This window comes from Carcharhinus amblyrhynchos, chromosome 19, assembly GCF_965287045.1.
Source record: "Carcharhinus amblyrhynchos chromosome 19, sCarAmb.v2.hapA, whole genome shotgun sequence".
Classification (NCBI taxonomy): Eukaryota; Metazoa; Chordata; class Chondrichthyes; order Carcharhiniformes; family Carcharhinidae; genus Carcharhinus; species Carcharhinus amblyrhynchos.
Genome location: NC_137342.1, coordinates 13,119,895 through 13,143,160, shown reverse-complemented (window position 1 = coordinate 13,143,160; position 23,266 = coordinate 13,119,895). Strand labels below are relative to the sequence as shown.

Sequence of the window (23,266 nt, the reverse complement as noted above, 5' to 3'; positions counted from 1 at the left end):
ATGTGTTCAGTTACTGATATACTAAGTCTTTGTATATGGATGTGTGTGTAGATTTGGTGCAGGACTGTCAGATAGATTTATCTGGACCGTTGCCATGTTACAACCATTGTTGTACCAAAGTGAGGCTTTGAAACATGTCTCTTCAGGTAATTTAAACCGTGTTTTATTGCGATGTCATTTCCTAAAATTTATTGAAACCAATTTCTCTTCACTTCTTCAATGTGTGTCCTATTTAAATAGTCTGTTGACATTTTGGTTTGTCTCCCGTTCCTCTCACTGTTGAGGGCATTATTTTAAAGGGCGTCTGTTTTTTAAAGGTGCCTTAGCATTTGTTCTGTATTAAAGTGAAATAGGTAGCTTTCATTGCAGTATAGAATTCCTACAGTGCAAAAGGTAGCCATTCGGCCCATCAAGCCTGCGCCAGCAACAGTCCCACCCAGGCCCTATCCCCGTACCCTTAGGTATTTATTCTGCTAATCCCCTGTCACGAAGGGGCAACTTAGAATGGCCGATTTACCTAACCCGCACATCTTTGGCATGTGGGAGGAAACTGGAGCACCTGGAGGAAACCCACACAGACACAGGGAGGACATGCAAACTCCACACGGACAGTGACCCGAGGCCGGAATTGAATCCAGGCCCCTGGCGCTGAGAGGCAGTAGTGCTAACCACTGTGCCACCGTGAATTTGCTTTTGGGAGATCATCTGGCTGCAAGAAACGTCTCGAAACAATATCAGAAATGGCAGTTATAAACTTTTCCCTCATTTGTTGATAATAAACTGGATGAGGATCAAAGTTAAAAGATCAATAAAACAGCCCAACAAGTGAGAATAATGCTTGAAGAACATTGGTCACTCTGCAGCACATTTCTCTCAGCAGCTAGTGTTTCATATATCAGGATTGATTCAGAAATATGTAGTCATCTCATTGACAGTTCCAATATGTTTTCCAATAATTCGATATTTTAATAATCAAGCATACTTTCCCAGAAGTGAGAACCTGAAGGGATCAGATGTGACTTATTCCTGGGCATAAGGGGTCAAGCAGGCAATAAAACTGAGCTGTGGAAGTGCGTGGGAATTTAAAATACTCCACACTCCTCGCATTGGAAGCAAATGACGTTTCAAAATGGCGACCACCCACACTCAGGCCGACACTTCACTTTTATATTTGGCGCAAACATTGACCCCTGTTCATGGGGGTGGGGGGGATTGTCCAAGGCTTTAGTTGGTGTCTACATCCCCATGACCAACCCCATCCCCCCCACCCCGCCCCAACCAAGTTACACAAAGGTGCTGCCAAAGTTGGGTGATCTCATGAGACGGTTCATGAAAATTAACGGCTGAAAAGATATCTTACATCAGGGCAACCTTTGCAGCGCATTGTTCTACACTGGAGTGAATGTGTGTTTCTTGATATGTCAGCTTCTTCAGAACAATGACACTGGGTGCAGTCATCTATTCTCAAAGACTCTCCTGCCTAGAAAAGAAGAGAGGTGAAATAACTTTCAATATTCAGCAAATATTTCACAAAGTATTGAGACATAGGTGCACATCACACTGATGGTTTAAGGTGCGTCACTGATTTTGCTTCCAAGCTGTAATAATTCCTCGGTGGCTAAATTCCCCTTCACCAAAATCCCTTTATTTTCCAGTCTGACAACAGCATACAGAGAGCGTTCAGTCAGCCGTCTGCACTAGGAGTCCCAGAGGAACTGACACCCCTGGCTAAGTACAAAATAAGAGGCTCCCTGGCAGGTCCATCAATTTGGCCCTTAATCAGGGAGTTGATATTCTAACAGGCCCACCTCAATTGCCTGATTAAAGTCAGTACACAAACTTAATGAGTATGGTTGTTTAATGTATGTTCATACCTTATTTAATCATGGCTTCCTAATTCAGCTTTTCATAACCTTTACAGCCAGTCTCATGTTGGTACCAGCTATTGCAGTCAATGTGACAGCTGAATAAGAAATAGAAGGCTACAATGAAAATACCCAAGGAGAGTGCAATGTGGCGGAGATTTACTGGGTGGAAAATTAACTGAACATTAATGTTACAGCGATAAAATCAGAATCATTAATTCTTCAATACAAATGTCTTCCTGCATTTCTAACCGCAATTAATGTGATGACTAAAAGTCTCTGTCAGCACAAGGTGAAGTATCAATGATCTGAATATAAAGTGAATCCTGCTGGTGATTCCAAGGACATTGTTTCCTATCAGATCGTACTTGCTTTCCTCCTGTGACCTTTTTCTAATCTGAATTTCTCCACTATATTTAATACTGGTGTGTTTTATAAGCACTCCAAAATATCCATGGATCTTAATGCAAGAAATGGAAAGCTAGAAATTACTAAGAATGATATTAGCAGATCTTTATTTTCACTGAGAATAGCACCTGCGTTAACCTAGTAGATAAAGTTTATTTCTTAGTGAAACAAGTCAGCTTACATTAACACTGCAATGAAGATACTGTGAAAATCCCCAAGTCGCCACACTCCTGCGCCTGTTCAGGTACACTAAGGGAGAATTTAGCATGGCCAATGCACCGAACCTGGCACTGTGAGGCAGCACTGCTAATCATTGTGCCACCCACGTAATGTCATTAGAGCTGGTTAAACATTTTTACTTTAATGTTTTAACCTAAAACAAAGAATAAAGAACAATACCACACAGGAATAGGCTCTCCAGCCTTCCAAGCCTGAACCAATCATGATTACCTATCTAAACTAACCACTTATATCCCTCTATTCCCTGTTTATTCATATGTCTATCAAGATAAATCCTAAATGTGGCTAACGTAACTGTCTCAACCACCTCACTTAGCAGTGCATTCCAGGCCGCCACTACCCTCTGTGTAACAAACTTCCCCCACACATTTCCACTGAACCTTTACACCCCTTATCTGGAACTTGTGCCCCCTTGTAATTACCATTTCTGCACTGGGTAAAAGCTTCCAACTGTTCATCCTATCTATGCCTCTCATAATTTTATGAACTTCTATCAGATCTCCCCTTTGTCTCTGTCTTACCAGGGAGAACAAGCCCAGTTTATTCAATCTCTCCTCATAATACCCTCCATGCCAGGCAACATACATGCTGGTAAACCTTTTCTGTTGTCTCCGAGGCCTCCATGCCCTTCTGGTAGTGTGGTGACCAGAATTGGACAGACTATTCCAAATGTGGCCTAAAAAAAAGGGTTATACAACTGCAACATTATTTGCCAACTTTTATATTCAGTGCCCTGGCCAATGAAGGCAAGCATGCCTAATGCTTTCTTCATCATCTTCTCCACCTGTGCTGCCACTTTTAAGGATCTGTGGACCTGTACCCCCAGATCACTCCGTGCGTCTATGCTCCTGATGGTTCTGCCATTTATTTTATAGCTCCCACCTGAATTGGATCTACCAAAATGCATCACCTCGCATTTGTCCAGATTAAATTCCATCTGCCATTTCTCTGCCCAATTTTCCAGTCCATCTATATCCTGCTGTATTCTCTGATAATCTTCCTCGCTATCCACAACTCCAACAATTTTAGTATCATTCACAAATTTGCTAATCAGATCAGCTACGTTTTCTTCCAAGTCATTACAAACAGCAGAGATCCCAGCACTTGCGGAACACTACTAGTCACAGACCTCCATTCAGAAAAACATCCTTCCACTGCTACCCTCTACCTTCCATGGCCAAGCCAGTTCTGAATACATCTAGCTAGCTCACCCCTGATCCTGTGAGATTTAACCTTTTCCACTAGTCTGCCATGAGAGACCTTGTCAAATACTTACTAAAGTCCACGTGGACAACACCCACAGCCCTTCTCTCATCAATAATTATTGTCACCTCCTCAAAAAATTCAAATTATTGAGAGATGACTTCCCACGCACAAAACCATGCTCTCTGTTGCTAACAAGACCATTCAGTTCCAAATATGTATAGATCCTATTCCTAAGAATCTTCTCCAACAGTTTCACCGTCACTGATATCAAGCTCATGGGCCTATAAATGATAAAAGTTGATGTAAGTGAAGTTGAGTAAATGAAGTAAGGTCCTAATATAAAGAGAGTCATAGAAAGAAACTAGTTCTCCCTATTTTGAAAGATGCTAGACTCTGTAGAGGGTGCTCGATCACTCTGAATGCCCCAACACATACAGGAGTGTCATGTAGATTCTAAACTATTGCATTATTAGTAGCTCCCACAAGGTGGAGCTAATAGTAGCCAAATAACTTAGAAGGATGAATAGGGCAAATTGGGCTCTTTAGTGCCCAGTTTGTTTTATCACTGGTCATGCATTTGCTGTGATGATTCTATTCTATTGATGTATGTTTTATATTTAAGGAGGACTGCTTTACGAGGCAGAGTCTTATTAAAAGTGGTTGCAGTCTGGGAGGAATACTGCGGATGTTGAAAAGCAAGTTAATTCCTCCTTTCAGCCATGTTTATTTAGCAGAAGGTTTAATGAGCTTTTGTTTACCAAAGAAAAGGAACTTTGGGGTGTTTCCTTGATCAAAATCATTGAGTTAGATACACAGTGTCATATAGTCATCTGACACCAGAAATGGGCTAAATAGGTCTGCGGCTGAGAAAAACAGTTTTCTGAGTTCAGTGGCTGGAGAAGGATATTTAAACATACAAGTCTACAAGCAGCACTCTGTCTATCTACCTCCCTCCCTCTCACCACAAAATCTCTCTAGGCATTCCAGAGATGTTAACCCAAATCAAAGCAAGTATGCCTGGATTTGTTGACTATTTTTTAGAGGGGTTTAAGCTGATAAAAGAAATATTGCTTAATTGGAACTGAACAGTACCAAGTTAGAACTCAAGAGCTTGTTTCTTTCCATGTTTAAAGATTACTCATTGATTAAGAGTTAAACTGTTTCATTTTGTTAGAGGTATATTTAAACTGTTAAGTTTTAGTTTAAACAAGTAGGCTTACATTAACACTTCAATGAAGTTACTGAAAATCCCCTCGTCACTACACTCCAGCATCTGTTCGGGTACAATGAGAGAGAATTGAACGTGGCCAATGCATCTAACCAGCACGTCTTTCAGACTGTGGAAGGAAAATGGAGCACCTGGAGGAAACCCATGCAGACATGGGGAGAATGTGCAGACTCTGCACATTCACCCAAGTTGGGAATTGGACGCAGATCCCTGGCACTAGGAGGGAGCAGTGTTAACCACTGCGCCATCCGTAAATGCATAAAGCTTGTTTTGATAAAAAAATCCCTAATTTGTCAGTGGGATCGCCCTGAAACGAAGCATCCTTTCCTCATATTAATGTCAAAATAGAGCAATTGTTGGGATCTAGCCTGGCTTCAGAATATACCATGGGGTTTCTGACCATGTATCCTAACAGTGCACACGTTTCTGGTGGAAGCCATGCTGGACATCATTTTTTGTAAGGGCATTAGTGCTGGAGGAGTAATATAGAGTGGACAGATTGTGTCACTAATCGGTCTGTAAAACTGATTTAATGCCAGCTTTATCTGTTTGGAGACCCACAGTGTACTCAATGCTGGTCTTTAAACACACTCAGCTGAACACATGTTAAAAACATCCTCAACTACTTTCAGATTAATTGCTAATAGATGTTTGTTTGTCACTGCAAATTGGCTGTTTGAGTTATTTGCAGTCACTAATGTCTAAGGGAGTGGAGTGACAGATGTGGAAGGACTTTAGACTGAGTACAAGAATTCTTCTTTGCTCCTAGACATGGGTGCTGTGGTCACAACTTGGGCCTTTGTTTTGTTTGGGGTTCGGGACTTAGTTGGGGATTCTCCGGGGTTTCCCAGTTACCCTAAGTGTAGGCTGTTTTCATAAAAAAGTATTCTTATTTATTTAAAGGTGGATATATACATTTCAATACTTTACATCTGCTTCCCACCAGATCTCAGTTACTTAATCGTGTGACATTGCATCAGTTATATCAGCAGTTACATCAGTACCAAGTGCTCCTGATGTTAACTCTTTATTCTATAGCTCCTGCCAGGTCTTTATCCCAGCTATATACATCTTTCTAACATCTCCCCTCCCCAGTCAAAGTTTCAGACTAATTGCAGTGAGCCTCCCTGGTGCCTTAACCAAGATCTCTAATCAGGTCTTGGTTTCAGTTTGAGGTTCTGGATGAATATTACACTCTCATTGTTCAATAGGAGTGTCTTCCACCTTGATGGTTGTAGAGTTTCTGCTTGTTCCTGGTTCCTTGTCTCCATCTGGATCTAAACAATATGTCCACAGTTCCATTGGTTTCCTTCCGACAATATCAAAGCTTTTCAGTTTCTTTTAATATTTTCCCAGTCTGTATCAATTCTATAAGGTCTCAGCTAAGGAGTTCTTTCTATCATGGATTCCTTTTTCTGTTTGGTCTCACATCCACACTCTCTCCACCTGGGCTGAGCCATTCTCAAGTCACTTGCCCTGTGCCTGAAGTTGAAATTATGTGTTTGACTGTCTCTTTTGTTGCTTCTAATGCTTCGAATTTTCTCATGATCATAAATATAAATTTTATGCAAATTCTTTGCACTCTTGGAGAGAGTACAAGCAGCTCCGGTGAAAGAGGAGGTTTTTTTTCTGCTTCGGCCCTCTAACTTCTCTCCTGCTGTTATGCTCTCTCTCTCCCTCCATTTTATATTTTCTACCACAGTCGGTCCTCCTTTACAGTTTCCTCTATTGTTCCTTCTGCAAGAAATTTGAGTAGCATCTTCTGTCAGAGACGAGGGAAATCCTGATAACCTTACAGTTTTGCTTCCTTTTTCACTGTTCAGGTCATTCTGTTCTGGATCCTTCCCTCTACCTGATCTGATCAATGACTTCCATCTGAATTTTCACTGCCTCTTTCCTCGTGAGAAGGTTCTTCTCCTCGCTACAGAATGTTCTTTTCCATGTCTTTGCTGCTTTGAAAACATTTATACAATTTCCCTTTCAAATCATTCTATCTCTAGCCCCTCAAAACTGTGCACCTATTCTCCTCCCTCAACCTTCCTTTCCTCCTGCGATCCTCAAGCTTCTAAAACTCTGACTTAACTTTGCCTAGCCAGTATTTCCAGATTAACCCCTTCTTCCCCCACACGTCTCCATCTAGATATTGCTGTGCACTTAGGTCTATGGATGAGCACCAAGGATTCTCAATTAAAAAAAACACAACTATTGTTATGTAACACATACAGTGCAATGTAATAAAGCATTAAAACCATCCAATGTCTTACCCCAATGCTGGTTCCATTCAGTATGCAAACATTTCCTGGAACTACAGAATAAATGTTGGTTAGTATTATTCATACTATTAAAGGGTACAATAAAATCTGAATTTTCCATGATGTTCACTGACATTTTCTGAGTTATAAAGCATGCCTTGTTGTTCTTAGTCCAATTCAAACATGGTTACAATATCAGGGGAGGTAGTGGCCTAGTAGTGCTAGGATCGCTGGACTAATAATCCAGAGAGCCAGGTAATGCTCTGGGGACCTGGGTTCGAATCCCATCACGGGAGATGGTGAAATTTGAGTTCAATAAAGAATCTGGAATTAAGAATCTACTGATGACCATGAAACCATTGTTGATTCTCGTAAAAACCCATCTGGTTCACTAATGTCCTTTAAAGAAGGAAATCTGCCGTTCTTATCTGGTCTGGCCTACATGTGACTCCAGAACCACAGCAACATGGTTGATTCTTAACCACCCTCAGGGATGGGCAACAAATGCTAGTCCAACCATAAAATCCCTATCAGTGCAGAAGGAGGCCATTGGGCCCATCACGTCTGCACCAACCACAATCCCACCCAGCCCCTATCCCTGTAACCTTAGATATTTACGCTGGTAATCCCTTGACACTAAGGGGCAATTTACCATAGGCAATCAGCCTAACCTGTTCATCTTTGGACTGTGGGAGGAATTCATAGCACCCGGAGGAAACCCATGCAGACACAGGGAGAACATGCAAACTCCAAAGAGACAATGACCCAAGCTGAGAATTGAGCCCGCGTCCCTGGCGCTGTGAGGCAGCAGCTTGTTACCATGCCGCCAGCGACACCCATATCCCATGAATGAACCTTAAAACAAATTAAACTCATAGAATTGGTTGTGATTCTATTTTCAGGCCTTTTATGATTTTTTTTCTATCTAGAATGCCAATATCATAAGCATAGGTTACATACCTAAGGGCAGATGGAATCCCTACAGTGCAGAAGGTGGCTATTTGGCCTATTGAATCTGCACCGACAACAATTCCACCTAAACCCATCCCCATACCCCACTGATTTACCTTGCTAATCCCCTGACACTAAGATTCAATTTACCATGACCAATCCATCCAATCTGGAAACCGGAGTACCGGAAGAAACCCACACAGACACAAGGATAACATGCAAACTCCACACAGAGACTGACCCGAGGCTGGAAATGAACCCGGGTCCCTGGCACTGTGAGGCAGCAGTGTTAACCACTGTTACCCTGCTGCCCCTATAGTGTGCAATGGCTGAGAGATTCATTAAAGACCAGATTATTGAATGGGTGTACTTGTTGACTGTCTTGCCAAGATACAATAGTCATTCAGCCCATTGGTATAAAATGGGCAATAATGAAAGTGCTCCCACTGACCTTCATAACAAGTAAGCACTTAGGGAGACATTATTGTCACATTGTAATTCACAACCCAGGCATTGGATGAGGATGAGCATGAAAGAAGACAAAACTATGGATGCAAGGTAGCTTTACTTGTACTGGGGTGGGCTATCATATTTACCTTTATCCATTCAAATCCAAGTACACCTATTGGAAATGCTATGAGAACAGCCTCCACTTCACCGTATTACTATCTGCTGGAGTCTGATCCGTAGATAGCATTGACAATTGGGAGACCCTTGTCTTTAACTGGTAATGTGATTACAAAACTCCAACTTATTTCATATTATATCAGAGAGCATCAGAAACACAGGTTAACCTGCAGTACGCAGGTGTGGCAAACCAGGTTTTAATGTGTACTTCACCCAAGCAATCGCTTCCCCTGTGGAAAAGCAGCAGCAAATGTTAGTGCATTCCCCAGACTCCAAAGCATTAATACTGATGGGGAAAAGGCTCTCAAGACACCCAAGCAGAATGACATGGTCTTTGTAAAGGTTAAAGATTTATATTCTCATGATCAGTAACCAGTAACCAAGCTGCTTCATTAGAATCCCTACAGTGCAGAAGGAGGCCATTTGGCCCATCGACCACCATCCCACCCAGCCTCTATTCCTGTAACCCTGCACTTTTACCCTGCTAATCCCCTGACACTAGGGTCAATTTATCATGGCCAATCAACCTACATCCCAAGTCTTTGGACTGTGGGAGGAAACCAGAGCATCTGGAAGAAACCCACGTAGACATGGGGAGAATGTGCTAACTCCACACAGACAGTCATCCTGGGCTAGAATTGAACCAGCAGCAGTGCTAACCACTGTGCCACCATGCCGCTTATTTTCAAGAACTCTCTTGCATGGGTTAATTGAAAAAGGAGGGTAAAAGGGAAGATAATCCCAAGGAGACAAAATTTGCCTTTTCGTATCACCTTATGGAATACTGGAAATAGAACTTCCAAACATTAACCTCAAACACCTCAGCTTCAACCATAAACATCACCTTCACCCCTCAGAGTATGACTCTCGGTAACTCAGTACAGTTAACTTGGTTAACCAATAAACATCATCAACCAATTATCCAAAAGACATCTAAAACTAAGGTGTTAGTGCAAGGACCAGTTCTTTGGAACAAGGTTGATTTTACAAAAAGAGGTACACATCGGGCAGGATTTTCCATACCTGCCAGCAATTGGTAGGGCGGCCAAACTCTCTCCTAATTCTGCCAGCCCACCCACGGTGATGCATAACCCTGACGGGGCTGGAAAATCCTGGTATGGTGGCACCCATTGTGTTAGATGACAGGGCCAGCTTTAAGCAGTCTGGAATCCCTGGCATGTAGTTGAGCATTCAGGAGGCGCAGCTTTTGAATTCCATACATTTATTCTTTTCCATTTATTAATTCAGGGGATGTGGATGTCGTTGGCTGCATCAGCATTGACTGCCCATCCCTAATTGCCCCTTTAATTGAGTGTCTTGCATTTCAGAAGGGCAGTTAAGAGGCAACCACATTGCTATGGGTCTGGAATCACATGTAGACCAGACAAGGTAAGGATGGCAGATTTCCTTCCCTAAAGGACATTAGTGAACCAGATGGGTTTTTTCAACAATGGTTTAATGGTTATCAATAATTCCAGATTTTTTCTTATTGAACTCAAATTTCCCCATCTGTTACACAGAAACAGAGAAGCAAGAGGAGGCCATTGAGCCCTTCGCGCCTCCTCCGCCATTCATCTTGATCATGGCTGATCATCAAATTCAGTATCTCCAATCCCTCCTTCCCTCCATATCCCTTGATCCCTTTAGCCCCAAGATCTATATCTAATTTCTTCTTGAAATCAGACAAGATTGTAGCCTCAACGACTTGCTATGGCAATGAATTCTACTCATTCACCTCTGGGTGATAAAATTTCTCCTCACCTCAGTTCTAAAAGGTTTACCCCTCTTCCTCAAACTATGACCCCTTGTTCTGGATTCCCCCACAACTGGAAACATTCTTTCTGAATCTACCCTGTCTAACCTGTTGTGGTGGGATTCAAACCCAGGTCTCCAGAGCTTTATCCTGGTTCTCTGGATTACTAATCCAGTGACAATAACACTATGCCATTACCCCCTCCATCCCACACCACCCTCCCCCCACCCCCCAACTCTCAGGTTGTGGGCCCATCGCAATGAGCTCCCAGGCATCTTTTACAATATTAAAAATGCTATATAAATGCAAATTGCTGTTGTTGTGGCTCCCAATGGAAATTGAGCAACAATCAATCATTCCTTTATCATGAAAGCTGAGAACAGTCAACATTTAGAGAGCAGATAATGGGAGCTGCGATTTGAAAAACTCACCACACTGACAAACTGGACAACAATTGACGACTCTGTCGCACCGCAGGTCATAACCGAGAGGACACTTGGGGACATCAATGTGGGTACAAGACTTATTCTTCTGATGCACAATCACTTCTCCATTGAGCTCCATGCATTCCAGTGTGATACACGGATCATCCTGGGATGGCCACTCCTCACCAGCCTACAGGATAACAGCAGGAGGTTACACTTCACAAAAACACATGAAGGAAGTTGCCAACACTGTTGCCCTGGTAGTTCAGTTTGGGGTTTTCATGCTGCTAGCACCTTCCTATTCAGTATCAATGATAAGTTTGATCATACCTCAGTATGAGGCTGATTTTTAAGTTTCTGTTCCAGCAACAATTACTTTCCTCATGATTTAATCATTCAAACATTGCATCTTAACATGTGAAGGTATTAGCTTGGTTCAGTTAGCGGCGTTAAGACCTCCTGAGTTGAAAGTAGAAACTGAAGTCTTGCATCCATGGCTTAAGTACATAATATAAGCTGACATTCTTCTAGAATAAATACTGCATGCTTTGTAAACTGTTCTTTAGGGTATAAATGCTAAGCCAGTTTATCATTAACTGAATTGAAAATTTATTGAAATGAACACTTAAAAATCCAGTCCTTACAATGACTTCAATGAGGTCCGTGAGGTTGGCCCCGATATATGAGCTCCTTGATTGAGGTAATGAGGGGTGGCATGGTGACACAGTGCTTATCGCTGCTGCCTCACAGTGCTAGGGACCCAAGTTTGATTCCCGGCTTGAGTCACTGTCTGCGTGGAGTCTGCACAATCTTCCCATGTCTGTGTGGGTTTCCTCCGAGTGCTCCGGTTTCCTACTACAATGCTGGTGAGGTGCATTAGCCATGCTAAATTCTCCCTCAGTGTACCCAAATAGGTGCCAGAGTGTGGTGACTCAGGGATTTTCACAGTAACTTCATTGCAGTGTTAATGTAAGCCTACTTGTGACACTAATAATTAAACTTAAAAAACTGATTGCCTACCTAATCAGGGAATCTCACCTGTGTCCATTGGCACTCAGGACTCTGGCTTTGTACTTGAAGCACTCTTAGGAGTGGAATAGAGTTTGTAAATAAAGGGGACTTGATGAAGGGACACCGGCCTCTGAGGAATTATTTCAATTCTCTTTATTGTTTTGAAGTAACTTGTCTGGCTTTGCTAGTTTCATCCTGTGCAACCACTGCTCCGATGTAATTAGCTCAGTTACATTTGACATTGTTTTCATCAGAATTACATAATGGCCCAAAATTTACAGCTCTGGTAACGGGGAAGCTGCCAGTTCTCACTATTGTTAGTATAAAATTGACAGAATCTTCTAGAATCTGTACACTTAAAGAGATGAATCTTGATGTTGACATTAGCCATAACCTGCTCCACCTCAGTCTTCCAAAACGAATCATTTAGCAATCAGTGTTTCATCCCAATAGGAAGTTTTGTGGCACGGTGGACAGTGTCTCTGCCTCTGAGCCAGAGGCTCCAGATTCAAGTCCCACCCCATGCCTTGATGGCCAAGAAAGGTGTGTTCATAATGCGGCCAAACAAGTTCAATGACAACCTTCCAAACACGTCAATGGCTGGCAATAAGAGTGGTCAGCCATACTTGATGTGGAATGGTGTCCTCAAGCTCTGCTAACAATCTAGCGATCTGCTCCAGGAATAACTAGCCATGCAAACAGATGAAAATCTGCCTTAGTGCACTGCTAGGTGCAGGAAGAAAATTGGAATGAAATTTGTCATGAGCTTCATTAAATTACCTATTAACCAGAAACTCATTCCCCATGTGTCAGAACTCTCAAAGTGTATTTTCTTTTCCCAATTTGGGATGATTTGCTTTGTATTTCCAACATTTCCTCCTGTTTTATTTTGATTTGACGTTTGAAGGATTTACCTCCTCCGAAATATAACTTAATAAAATTCTCAGACAAAACTTCAAGATGAACAGTACACAAATTGGGGTAACGGTGGCATAGTGGTTAGCACTGCTGCCTCACAGTGCCAGGAACCCAGGTTCGATTCCCAGCGTGGTTCACTGTCTGTGCGGAGTCTGCACGTTCTCCCCATGTCTCTGTGGGTTTCCTCCGGGTGGTCCGGTTTCCTCCCAGAGTCCAAAAGACATGCTGGTTACGGGGACTGACCATGCTAAATTCAGTGTGGCCTCACCAATGCCTTGTGTAATTACAACAATACTTCCTTTCCTTTATATTCTATTCCTTTAGCTATAAATGCCAACATTCCATTTGTTTTCTTTATTATCTGCTGTGTTAATGTAGGTTATTTGTGACATGAATAAATAAACATTAAAACTTTGTTATTTTCACTAATATGAAAGGATTGTATATACTCACTTGATGCACAATTTTTTGTAGATTTGCATCACCTCTGTTGAAGACATGTACTTCACAGACTGCACGCTTGCATTTTCCACAGCATGCACCTTCCACGTCTCTGTAGGTGTACCCCTTAGAAAGAATAGGTACTTTTAATGGTAAAAGTCCAAACTCTGGCTCATGTTTGTCACAAACACAGCAAAGATAATTGGTGTTAACTCAAATACAACATTTCCTTTGCAACAGCAACCTAGTGCTGATGGCTGAATGTCTTTGATTCATCTTCCAGATGAGTAGAAAGGGAGGAAGATTTGAAGCCATGTTTGGGGCTGGCTAATGAAAGCTGCAGGCTTAACTTTCCACTTGATGTTGGAATATTGTCCACTGTCAGGAGTCCCATGGTGTGTTATAACATGATCAACTCTGATACTGATGTTCCAGTAACCCCAGACTGATGGTATGGCCATCAGTCCTGCTGAATCTGCTGTCCTATATGTGGAATAATCTTGTTCAATCGAAACCATTTCCTGATGGTGACAGTATTAAATCACCCCAATGGATGAACAACTAAACTCAGGACTTTCTTGTTTTATTTGTTCATTATGTGTTGGCACTGTGGGCAAGGGCAGCATTTGTTGGCCATTACGCATTGCCTTTGAAAATGGTGGTGTGCCATCATCTTGAACCACTGCAGCCCATCTGGTTTAGATTCCGAAGGAGAACCAGGATTTTCCCAGTGATGGTGAAGAAACAACCCTATAGTTCCAAATTGGAATGGTGTGTGACATGGAACAGAACTTGCTGGTGATGATGTTCCCACGTGTCTATTGCCTTTGTTCCACTAGGTAGTCGAGTTTGGGGGTTTGGAAAGTGCTATGAATGGAGTCTTGGTGCGTTGCTGCAGCATGTCTTGTAGATGCTACATACTGCTGTCATTGTGTGTCAGTGATGGATGGAGCGAATGTTGAAAGTGGTGAATGGGGTGCCCATCAAATAGACTGCTTTGTCTGGAATGGTGTCAAGCTTCCCGGCTGTTGTTGGAACTGTGCTCACTCGAGGCAAATAGAGAGGCCTTCCAGGTGAGCATTGGAACAGCCAAGGCCAGAGGTAACAACGGAATGGATGAGGATTTCAGCAGCAGATGATCTTAGATGGGGATGTTACAGAGATGGAAGCAGATATGGAGTTGGAAGCTCATCTCAGAGTGAAAGAGGATGCTATACTTGTTCAGCCTGAGCCAGTGGCAAGGGAGAGAATTGGAACAAATGGCTGGGGAAGTAAACGTGTGGTGGAGATCAAAGATAATGGTTTTCCTAATATTTAATTAGTGGAATTTTCTACTCATCCAGTACTAGATATTAGACAAGTAAACTGACAAGTGAAAGGCAGTAGTGAGATAAAGCTGGCTGTTGTTGGCACATATGTAGAACCTGATGTTGTACTTTGGGAAAATGTAGATGCGAAATAAAAGGAGAAAAGGACAAATCTTGAGGGACCCACGAGATAACAATGAGGTGGCGAGAAGGGAAACCATTGCAGGTGATTCTCTATTACATGCTCCATGGGACTAACCTCACATGAAGAACGTAACACCTCATCACATCCTCAGGATGCCCCAGCATACTTCACAATCAATCAATGGATTACTTTCTAAGTCACAGTCACGGTTATTGAGATCAAATTAGGTAAATATAGTGGAGTGATGTCTCAACCTGTGCCCTACATACAGGTTGCAAATCTCAGTCCCAACACTTGCCCAATATTGCTGGCTCTGTATTTGGTTAAGTTAAGCAGTAAGCTGCGTCTTATCTATTACATTGCAAACCATAAATACCTTGCACATTCCATAAGACATTATGTAATTGTGAACACAGTTGAGATTTGAGTTTCCCTTATGCTTCTATGTAATAAAAAAACATCTAACATACTTCTACTTACAGACGGACAATCTTTGTTACAGGATTTAGTGACACACTCCACTGCAAAAAGTCCCGTGATGCTGTCCTTCCTGTCAGTGCAAGAACATTGCTGGCAAGATTCCTCCCAGGTTCTTCCAGTTAGATAAACAACACCATTGTGAATGCAAACCTGTGCATGGAAAGCATCAAATGTCATGTACACAAACATTGTAGAATGATAACATACCGCATATGTACATATATTGTTGATACAATAATATTCCACACAGTTACACAACCACAGTAACAAGCAACCTTGATTTAGATCAACATGGCATGTGTAACTGAAGTGTCAGCCTAGATTGCTGTGATCAGGTCTTGGAGCAGAGTGAACCCACAAACTCTGGATTCGGGAGCAAAGTGAGACTACTGTGCCAAGGATGATTCCCCCTTATAATGGCATAGGCTCAAGATAATGGGCATGATTTTCTGAGCCCATTGGGTAGGGGAAGGGCTGAAACGGGAAGCCGGTCGAGACTTCCCTGGGGCATTTTTATGGCATAATCAGCCCCGCACCAGAAAACAATTACCATATAGAAGCTGACATTTGAATCTCATTAGCGAACCCAATATGGTATCGTCTGGGATCGCTGTTTTCCACCCTGCCGAGGGGGGCTGCTATCGGTGGGGATTAAATCTGATCCCCAGCAATGGGGACCAGGCATGATGTCCTCACTGGTGTTGCAGAGGCCACTGAGGCTTCCCTGGAAGGTCAGGAGAGAGAGTTTCCCCTTGGCACTGCCCACCAGGCACCCTAGCCTTGGCCATCGGGCAGTGCCAAGGGGCCAGGGCCTTCTGGAGTGGACCAATCAGTCACGCTGGGGAGATGGGGTGCTCACCAGATCATTGGGGGAAGGAGAGGGAGCGATCGGGGCTGGCCTTGGGGGGGTGGGGCAATTGGGGCTGACCATTTGTGGATGGTGGGGGGAGGGTTGGGGAAGTTATTGGGAGGGCAGCGATCAGGAGGGTAGCCAGCGGTCTGCTCAGCACACTAATGCTGTAGTCTCGGATGGGATTACCAGTGTGAATCCCCTGGTGGACACTGCAGTGCACTGAGTGCCAGAAGTTCAACCAGCTAAGTGCCAAAAACAGGCAGCATGTCTCCCTGTTTTCCCACCCATTGGGCACTTAGTTTTTTTTTGGCAAAACTGCCCCCAATATATCACCACTGTTACAAACTGACACAGTGACATACGCTCAGTAATTTAACATCACAATAACTTGCAATCAGCAATCTTTCCCCACATTAATATCCCCTCACAGCACTATATCTTCAATGTGTCACATCGGTATCATTTCTTCACAGACCCATACACTTCAAGATACACACAAAATGAGGTTCAGGACAGTTACATACATCGGTTCAGTTACCTCATTAGGTTCACAATAGGATGTGGTGCAGTTGCAGTCATTTATTATCGACTTGATTGAATATCCAGTAGGGCAGTTTATTATTTCATTGCTACAGCTGCAAACACACTCATACTTGTCACAACACTGCGTCTTTATGACGGACAGTGATCGGTGAGGTGGGCATGTTACTTGCTGTGCTCCACACTCGTTCCTATTGCAGTCTGAAAGCAGCAGAACACTTGGATTAGTCTTTATAAGCAGCTATTTGCCTTTGACATGTATGTTTGTTGATTATAGCTTGGAGACATTCAAAAAGTATAGTTAGAACTTTGAGATGAGAGTTTTACCACAGCATTTTGATTTGATTTGATTTATTATTGTCACATATATTAGAATACAGTGAAAAGCAGTGTATAGACAAAGCTTACTGTTCATAGAGAAGGAAATGAGAGAGTACAGAATGTAGTGTTACAGTCACAACTAGGAGAGAAAGATCAACTTAATATAAGGTAGGTCCATTCAAAACTCTAATGGCAGCAGGGAAGAAGCTGTTCTTGAGTCGTTTGGTATGTGAACTCAGACTTCCGTATCTTTTTATCTTGGTACAGGACTAAATTTGGCAGATGGATTTTTTTTGTTATGGACCCACTGGCACAATAAACTTTTAATCATATGGTGGCAATATTGAATTAGTGATAATCAACATTTCTCCCAATTGTTCAATCTATCATCACAGAGGGTGGCTCACTCAAGTTTATCCAGAAAATGGCAGATCCCCAGTCTATGCTAATTTAACCTTATTCTAATGCCTTGGAAGGGGCACTATAGTTGTTTCAGTACCCCGTGCTAAACAGGTAAAAATTGGTCAGGGTATCTAATCTCCTTCCCATTCACCAGCTCACTGGAAATGTACGCATTTGATGATTTTGTGATGACAGAATTAGGAGTGTCTGTGATTGCCACTGAATAGAGAGGTCAGTCACTGTGTATTTGAGAATAATGGCCACTTGCTTAAAGGTACAGATTATTATTTCCATGGTACAGATTGCCCAGCACAAAGGGTTCAGGAAAAGCAGGATCTGAAGAGACAAGTGGGAAGGAAAATATTAACAGCAATTTGTATCATTACTATGGCATTTTCAAGGTTCTTTTTTAATAGCTAAAAACCCATTATCAAAAGGAAAGTCTGCAGAGGGATCTGGATTGGCTAAGCGAGTGGGTGAGGACCTGGCAGATGGAGTATAATGTTGGCAAGTGTGAGGTTATCCACTTTGGCAGAAATAATAGTAGGAGGGATTACTATTTAAAAGGCGAAAAGCTGCAGCATGCTGCAGTGCAGAGGGACCTGGGAGTCCTTGTGCATGAGTCGCAAAAACCCAGTCTGCAGGTAATCAAGAAGGTGAATGGAATGTTGGCCTTTATAGCGAGGGGGTCAGAATATAAAAGTAGCAAGTCTTGCTGCAACTGTACAGGGTACTGGTGAGGCTGCAGCTGGACTACTGTGTGCAGTTTTGGTCACTGCACTTGCGGAAGGATATATTGGCCTTGGAGGGAGTGCAGAGGAGGTTCACTAGGCTGATACCGGAGATGAGGGGGTTGGACTATGAAGAGAGACTAAATAGACTGGGTCTGCACTCGTTGGAGTTTAGAAGGATGAGGAAGGATCTTATAGAGACATATAAGATAATGAAGGGGATGGATAGGGTAGAGGTAGAGAGATTCTTCCCGCTTAAAAAAGATAGCAGGACTCGAGGGCACAGCCTCAAGGTAAGGGGGGGCACTGTTTAGACTGGAGTTGAGGAGGAACTTCTTCACTCAAAGGGTGGTGAATCTCTGGAATTCTCTGCCCGTTGAAGTGGTGGAGGCTACCTCGCTAAATATACTTAAGTCACGGGTAGATAGGTTTTTAATAGACAAGGGAATTAAGGGTTACGGGGAGAGAGCGGGAAAGTGGAACTGATCCACTTCAGATCAGCCATGATTTTATTGAATGGCGGGGCAGGCTCAAAGGGCTAGATGGCCTACTCCTGCTCCTATTTCTTATGTTCTTATGAAATTCACTTTGTTTTCACAATCAAGTTGATATTCTCTGAGGTTTATTGAGTTTTTTTTGGTAGCTTTTGAGAATTTGAATTGGCTTTTCTGATTAGAATTGAAGTAAGTCCAATCATGATCTCCACATGAGAGGCAAACCAAATCCAAGCTGACAAGGCAAGACTTTGCATCCCATCTTGGGCTTGATCCAACAAAATCCAAGCTGACAGAATGTGGCATTGCAATCCTCCCAGACTTGATCTAACATTCATCTGAGCCAAAATGCTAAAGTGGTTTTGAAAAATTGCATCAGGTAAAGCCTCAGTTTAACCTCATAGGCTGCACTATTCCTTTGCTCTACCTTAGCCTGGGCAAATCACCATCGCGGGTGTCAGCACACCCACATTTGGCGCTGTGTGCTAACATTGTATACTCCAGGGAACAGGTAAAGGTGCTTTAGAGAGAAAGGAAGGGATCGAGGGAAAGGGAGCTGAGGAGCATCAATGTCACATTCTCATCAGCATTCCTGGCTTGCTCTCCATGTTAGTAATGTTCCAGGAAGCAATCACATGCTGAATACTATTAACTTTCATCAATACACCTTAAAACTCACAAAGAAATTGAGTTGGATGGTTTTTAAGGTGTTTTTGAAGTTAGCCTTCATTTGCTGTTTTAGGATTTCAGGCTGTACGTTCTGGTACTGTGTGTTCTGATATGGACAAGATGGAATCCAGAGCTGAAACATTGGTTTCACCCACTGTTAGAGCAAAACTCTGCTTAGTAAAAGAGTTGGAACCCGTGCCAAGAAGGACTGGCCATCCACAAGCTTGCTGGTTGCCACTTAAAATGCCAGCTGGTGCTCAACTCAGGAAACCAGCCTCCCGTCCATTGACTTTGTCTACACTTCTTGCTGCCTCGGAAACGCAGCCAACATAATTGAGGACTCTACCCACCCCAGACATTCACCCTTCCACCTTCTTCCGTCAGGAAAAAGGTACAGAAGTCTGGGGTCACATACCAACTGACTCAAGAACAGTTTTTTCCTGCCATCCGATTTTTGAATGGACTTACCTTGCATTAAGTTGATCTTTCTCTACACCCTAGCCATGACTGTAACACTACATTCTATACTCTCTCCTTTCCTTCTCTATGAATGGTATACATTGTCTGTATAGTGCTCAGGAAATGATACTTTTCACTGTATACTAATATATGTAACAATAAATCAAATCAAATCAAAACTTCATAGAATTTTATTGGCTTAAGTTTTGAGTTAATATTGTTCTGAACAGCAATAATCTGACTGAGAGGAAACAAGGTGTTGATGTCCATTTCAGCAATACTAAATGGGATGTTTCCTATTTCATATTCATCACTGCTGGAGAACCCCTGAGAAACATCAGGCACTTTTCTGGGGCACTCTGTCAGGACTTCACCGACATTCCAATAATATTTATTCCACTAAGTCTCTGAAGGCTTCACCGGAAAAGAATTAAGTACTGGAAAGCTTACAGGAGTCACCAGGATAAAGGGAGAGATTGCATATGGGCATCTTGCTAGCAGCCCTCCCTTGATCTAGATGAGGAGTGGGAGGAGGGCGTGAGGCCAAGCAAAGGAGAGAGGGACAGAAGGGTGAGGTGGACTTCTTGCAAAACAAGGGACAGAACTGTTTTTCTTGAGCTTCTTGTCCAGTGTCATGTCTGAAAAATTGTGTGCCCTTTGCCTCTATCCCTGTGGAAGAGGGTACTTGGAGCCTTCATATGCAGCTCCACGAAGTGTATCAGATATGCTGTTTTGTGTTAAAGCTGCAGGTTTCTGGTCTAGCACCTCCAGGCAAGTTCAAATCAAGGCAATTGTCAGTCAGGACCAAAACTGTGTGCTGAATCCAGATATTGATATGTTGAGTTAGCACAGTAACCAATTAGTGGCTGTTTGCACCTTTTCAGCAAAGTACTGTTAACTACTCTTGGGGCTAAAGGGCTATTGGGGGGAGGGGGGGTGGGAAATGGGATCAGGATATTGAATTTGATGATCAGCCATGATCAAAATGAATGGTGGAGCAGGCTCGAAGGGCCGAATGGCCTACTCCTGCTTCTAGTTTCTATGTTTGTCCTCAAATATGAAGGAAAGGCAATTAAAGGGAGGGTTTAATCATGGGTATGCTACCCACAACAATCCCTCTGTTCTGCACTCCAGCTAGGTGAGGATCTGTCTGACAAGTGCACAGTCAAAAACATTTTATAGTCTTAATTCTGACCCTTATTTCCACATACAAAGGCAGCAAAGGTGTGAAACATACCCCTGAAATGTGAACTCATTAAAATCCATGCCATATATAGTGCCACTCTAAGGAAGCCAAAATTAGAGCAAGGGTTATATAACAAAAGAAAAACATTGCACTGCTTTATAAACTTATTACACCTCTGCTCTTTACAGAGTAACATCGAAAAGCATTTGTGAAGGTTTCCTCTGTTTAAAATTATTAGGAAACCCCAAAGCAAACTGAAGGAAACTTTGCAAAGCTGTCTACAATTTTCCTTCACTTGGTACCCAGCACAGCTGCAAACATGGCATGGAATGAACCTACCTTATATTAAGTAGGCCTTTCTCTACACCGTAGCAATGATTGTCATACTATATTCTGCACCCTCACCTTTCCTTCTCCATGAACAATATTCTTTGTCTGTATGGTGCGCAGGAAGCAATATTTTTCATTGCATTCCAATGCATGTGACAATAATAAATCAAAATAAACATAAAGAATGAAAATCATAGAATCCCTACAGTGCAGGAGACCATTCAGCCCATCAAGTCTGCACTGACCACAGTCCCACCCAGGCCCCAATCTCTTAACCCTGCATATTTACCCTGCCATTCTCCCCGACATTACGGTTGATTTTGCATGGCCAATCAACCTAACTCGCACATCTTTGGAGTGTGGAAGGCAACTGGAGCACCCAGGGGAACCCACACTGACACGGGGAGAATGTGCAAACTCCACACAGAAGGTGACCCGAGATCGGAATTGAAGCCGGGTCCCTGGGACTGTGAGGCAGCAGTGCTAATCACTGTGCCACCCAGCATAAAATAATTAAACTCGCCACAAACTCACCACATTCGTAAATCGGCTTGCATTCCCCTGGATTTTTCAGTTTTAGAGAACTTCCATCTTCACACCTTGGGATAGGTAGCTGATCACAGTCCCCTAAATCACAAACTACAGAAACAGGGAACATCCATCAGTATACAGCAGTAATTTATTCTACTGAACCTTAACTAAACCAAAGCTCTGTGAACTAATATTGAACAAATAACCCAACGGGTGGAATTTTCCAGCCATTCACATGGGTGGGATTTTCCAGTTCCGCTGCTGTGATCGGAGATTTGGCTGAGCGCCAAATTCTCCGTCCTCGCTTGTAGCAGCGGCGGGGTGTGAACTGCTGGAAAATTCCAGCCAAACAACTTTGGCAACAGAGGTTCTTCAAAAATATTTTGTCCTTAAAATCACAAGACACTAATGTGCCGTTGTCTAACTCACTCAGAGATTCCTGTCTCTGTGATACTTCGATGAAAACAAAATATTGTGGATGCTGGAATCTGAAATAAAAACAGAAAATGCTGGAATATCTCAGCAAGTCTGACAGCATCTGTGGAGAGAGAATAGAAGTGATGTTTTAATTCAGGATGACCCTCTATTCTCTCTCCACAGATGTTGTCAGACATGTTGAGATTTTCCAACATTTTCTGCTTGTGTTGCACAATACTTTGGTTAGAAGTGTACATCAAAGGTTCATGCATTAGTGTTCAGTTGTGTTATTGGAAATTGCCCTTTCCCCTGGTCATGTTTAAACCCTGTTAATCTCTGATTCTTCCAATCTGATGTAAAATCACTGACCCGAAACACTAAGTCTGTTTCTCTCTCCACAGATGTCGCCTGACCTGCTGAGTACTTTCTCGAATTTTCTATTTCCATTTCATGTTTACAGCATTCGTAGCATTTTGCTTTAGGTTTAGAAATGTTTAGCTTGTCCTTTTTTTCTGTCACAGGTTTGCAGGATGAATCATATGTTCTCACTGGAACAACAGAGTTTGAAGAGCGACCTGATAGAAGTCTACAAGATTATGAGAGGCATGGACAGAGTGGATAGTCAGAAGCTTTTTCCTGGGGTGGAAGACTCAATTACTAGGGGGCATAGGTTTAAAGGAGATGTACGAGGCAGATTTTTTACACAGAGAGTGGTGGGTACCTGGAACTCGTTGCCGAGGGAAGTAGTGGAAGTAGATGTGGTAGTGACTTTTAAGGGGAGTCTTGCCAAATACATGAATAGGATGGGAATAAAGGGATATGATCTGTGGAAGGGTAGGGGGTTTTAGTTAAGTCGGGCAGCATGGTCGGCGCAGGCTTGGAGGGCCGAAGGCCTTGTTCCTGTGCTGTAATATTTTGTGTTCTTTGATGTGTGCGTCCAAGTTCTTGGACATCTTGTTGCAGTGAGGACCACTTATTTTAAACTCAGAATGGACAGCTTGCAAATTGTGTTGGGATTCTAGGGACGTTTGCATACTCTCATAGTTTTTCTCCTTTCTCAGAATGAGTTGCTGCTG

General features: G+C 42.7%; 1 protein-coding gene across 1 annotated transcript in view; it reads right to left on the bottom strand.

Annotated features, from left to right (window-relative positions):
- Nucleotides 1–23,266, bottom strand: part of vwf (von Willebrand factor) — a 136,497-nt gene that overhangs the window by 19,018 nt on the left and 94,213 nt on the right. Inside the window, exons 41-47 of the mRNA XM_080207269.1 lie at nt 21,777–21,881; nt 16,649–16,851; nt 15,258–15,407; nt 13,338–13,451; nt 10,962–11,145; nt 7,212–7,252; nt 1,361–1,480 (exon numbers count right to left, since the gene is read on the bottom strand). Of these exons, the coding sequence (XP_080063395.1) occupies nt 1,361–1,480; nt 7,212–7,252; nt 10,962–11,145; nt 13,338–13,451; nt 15,258–15,407; nt 16,649–16,851; nt 21,777–21,881 (917 nt within the window). The remainder of the gene's footprint in view (nt 1–1,360; nt 1,481–7,211; nt 7,253–10,961; nt 11,146–13,337; nt 13,452–15,257; nt 15,408–16,648; nt 16,852–21,776; nt 21,882–23,266) is intronic.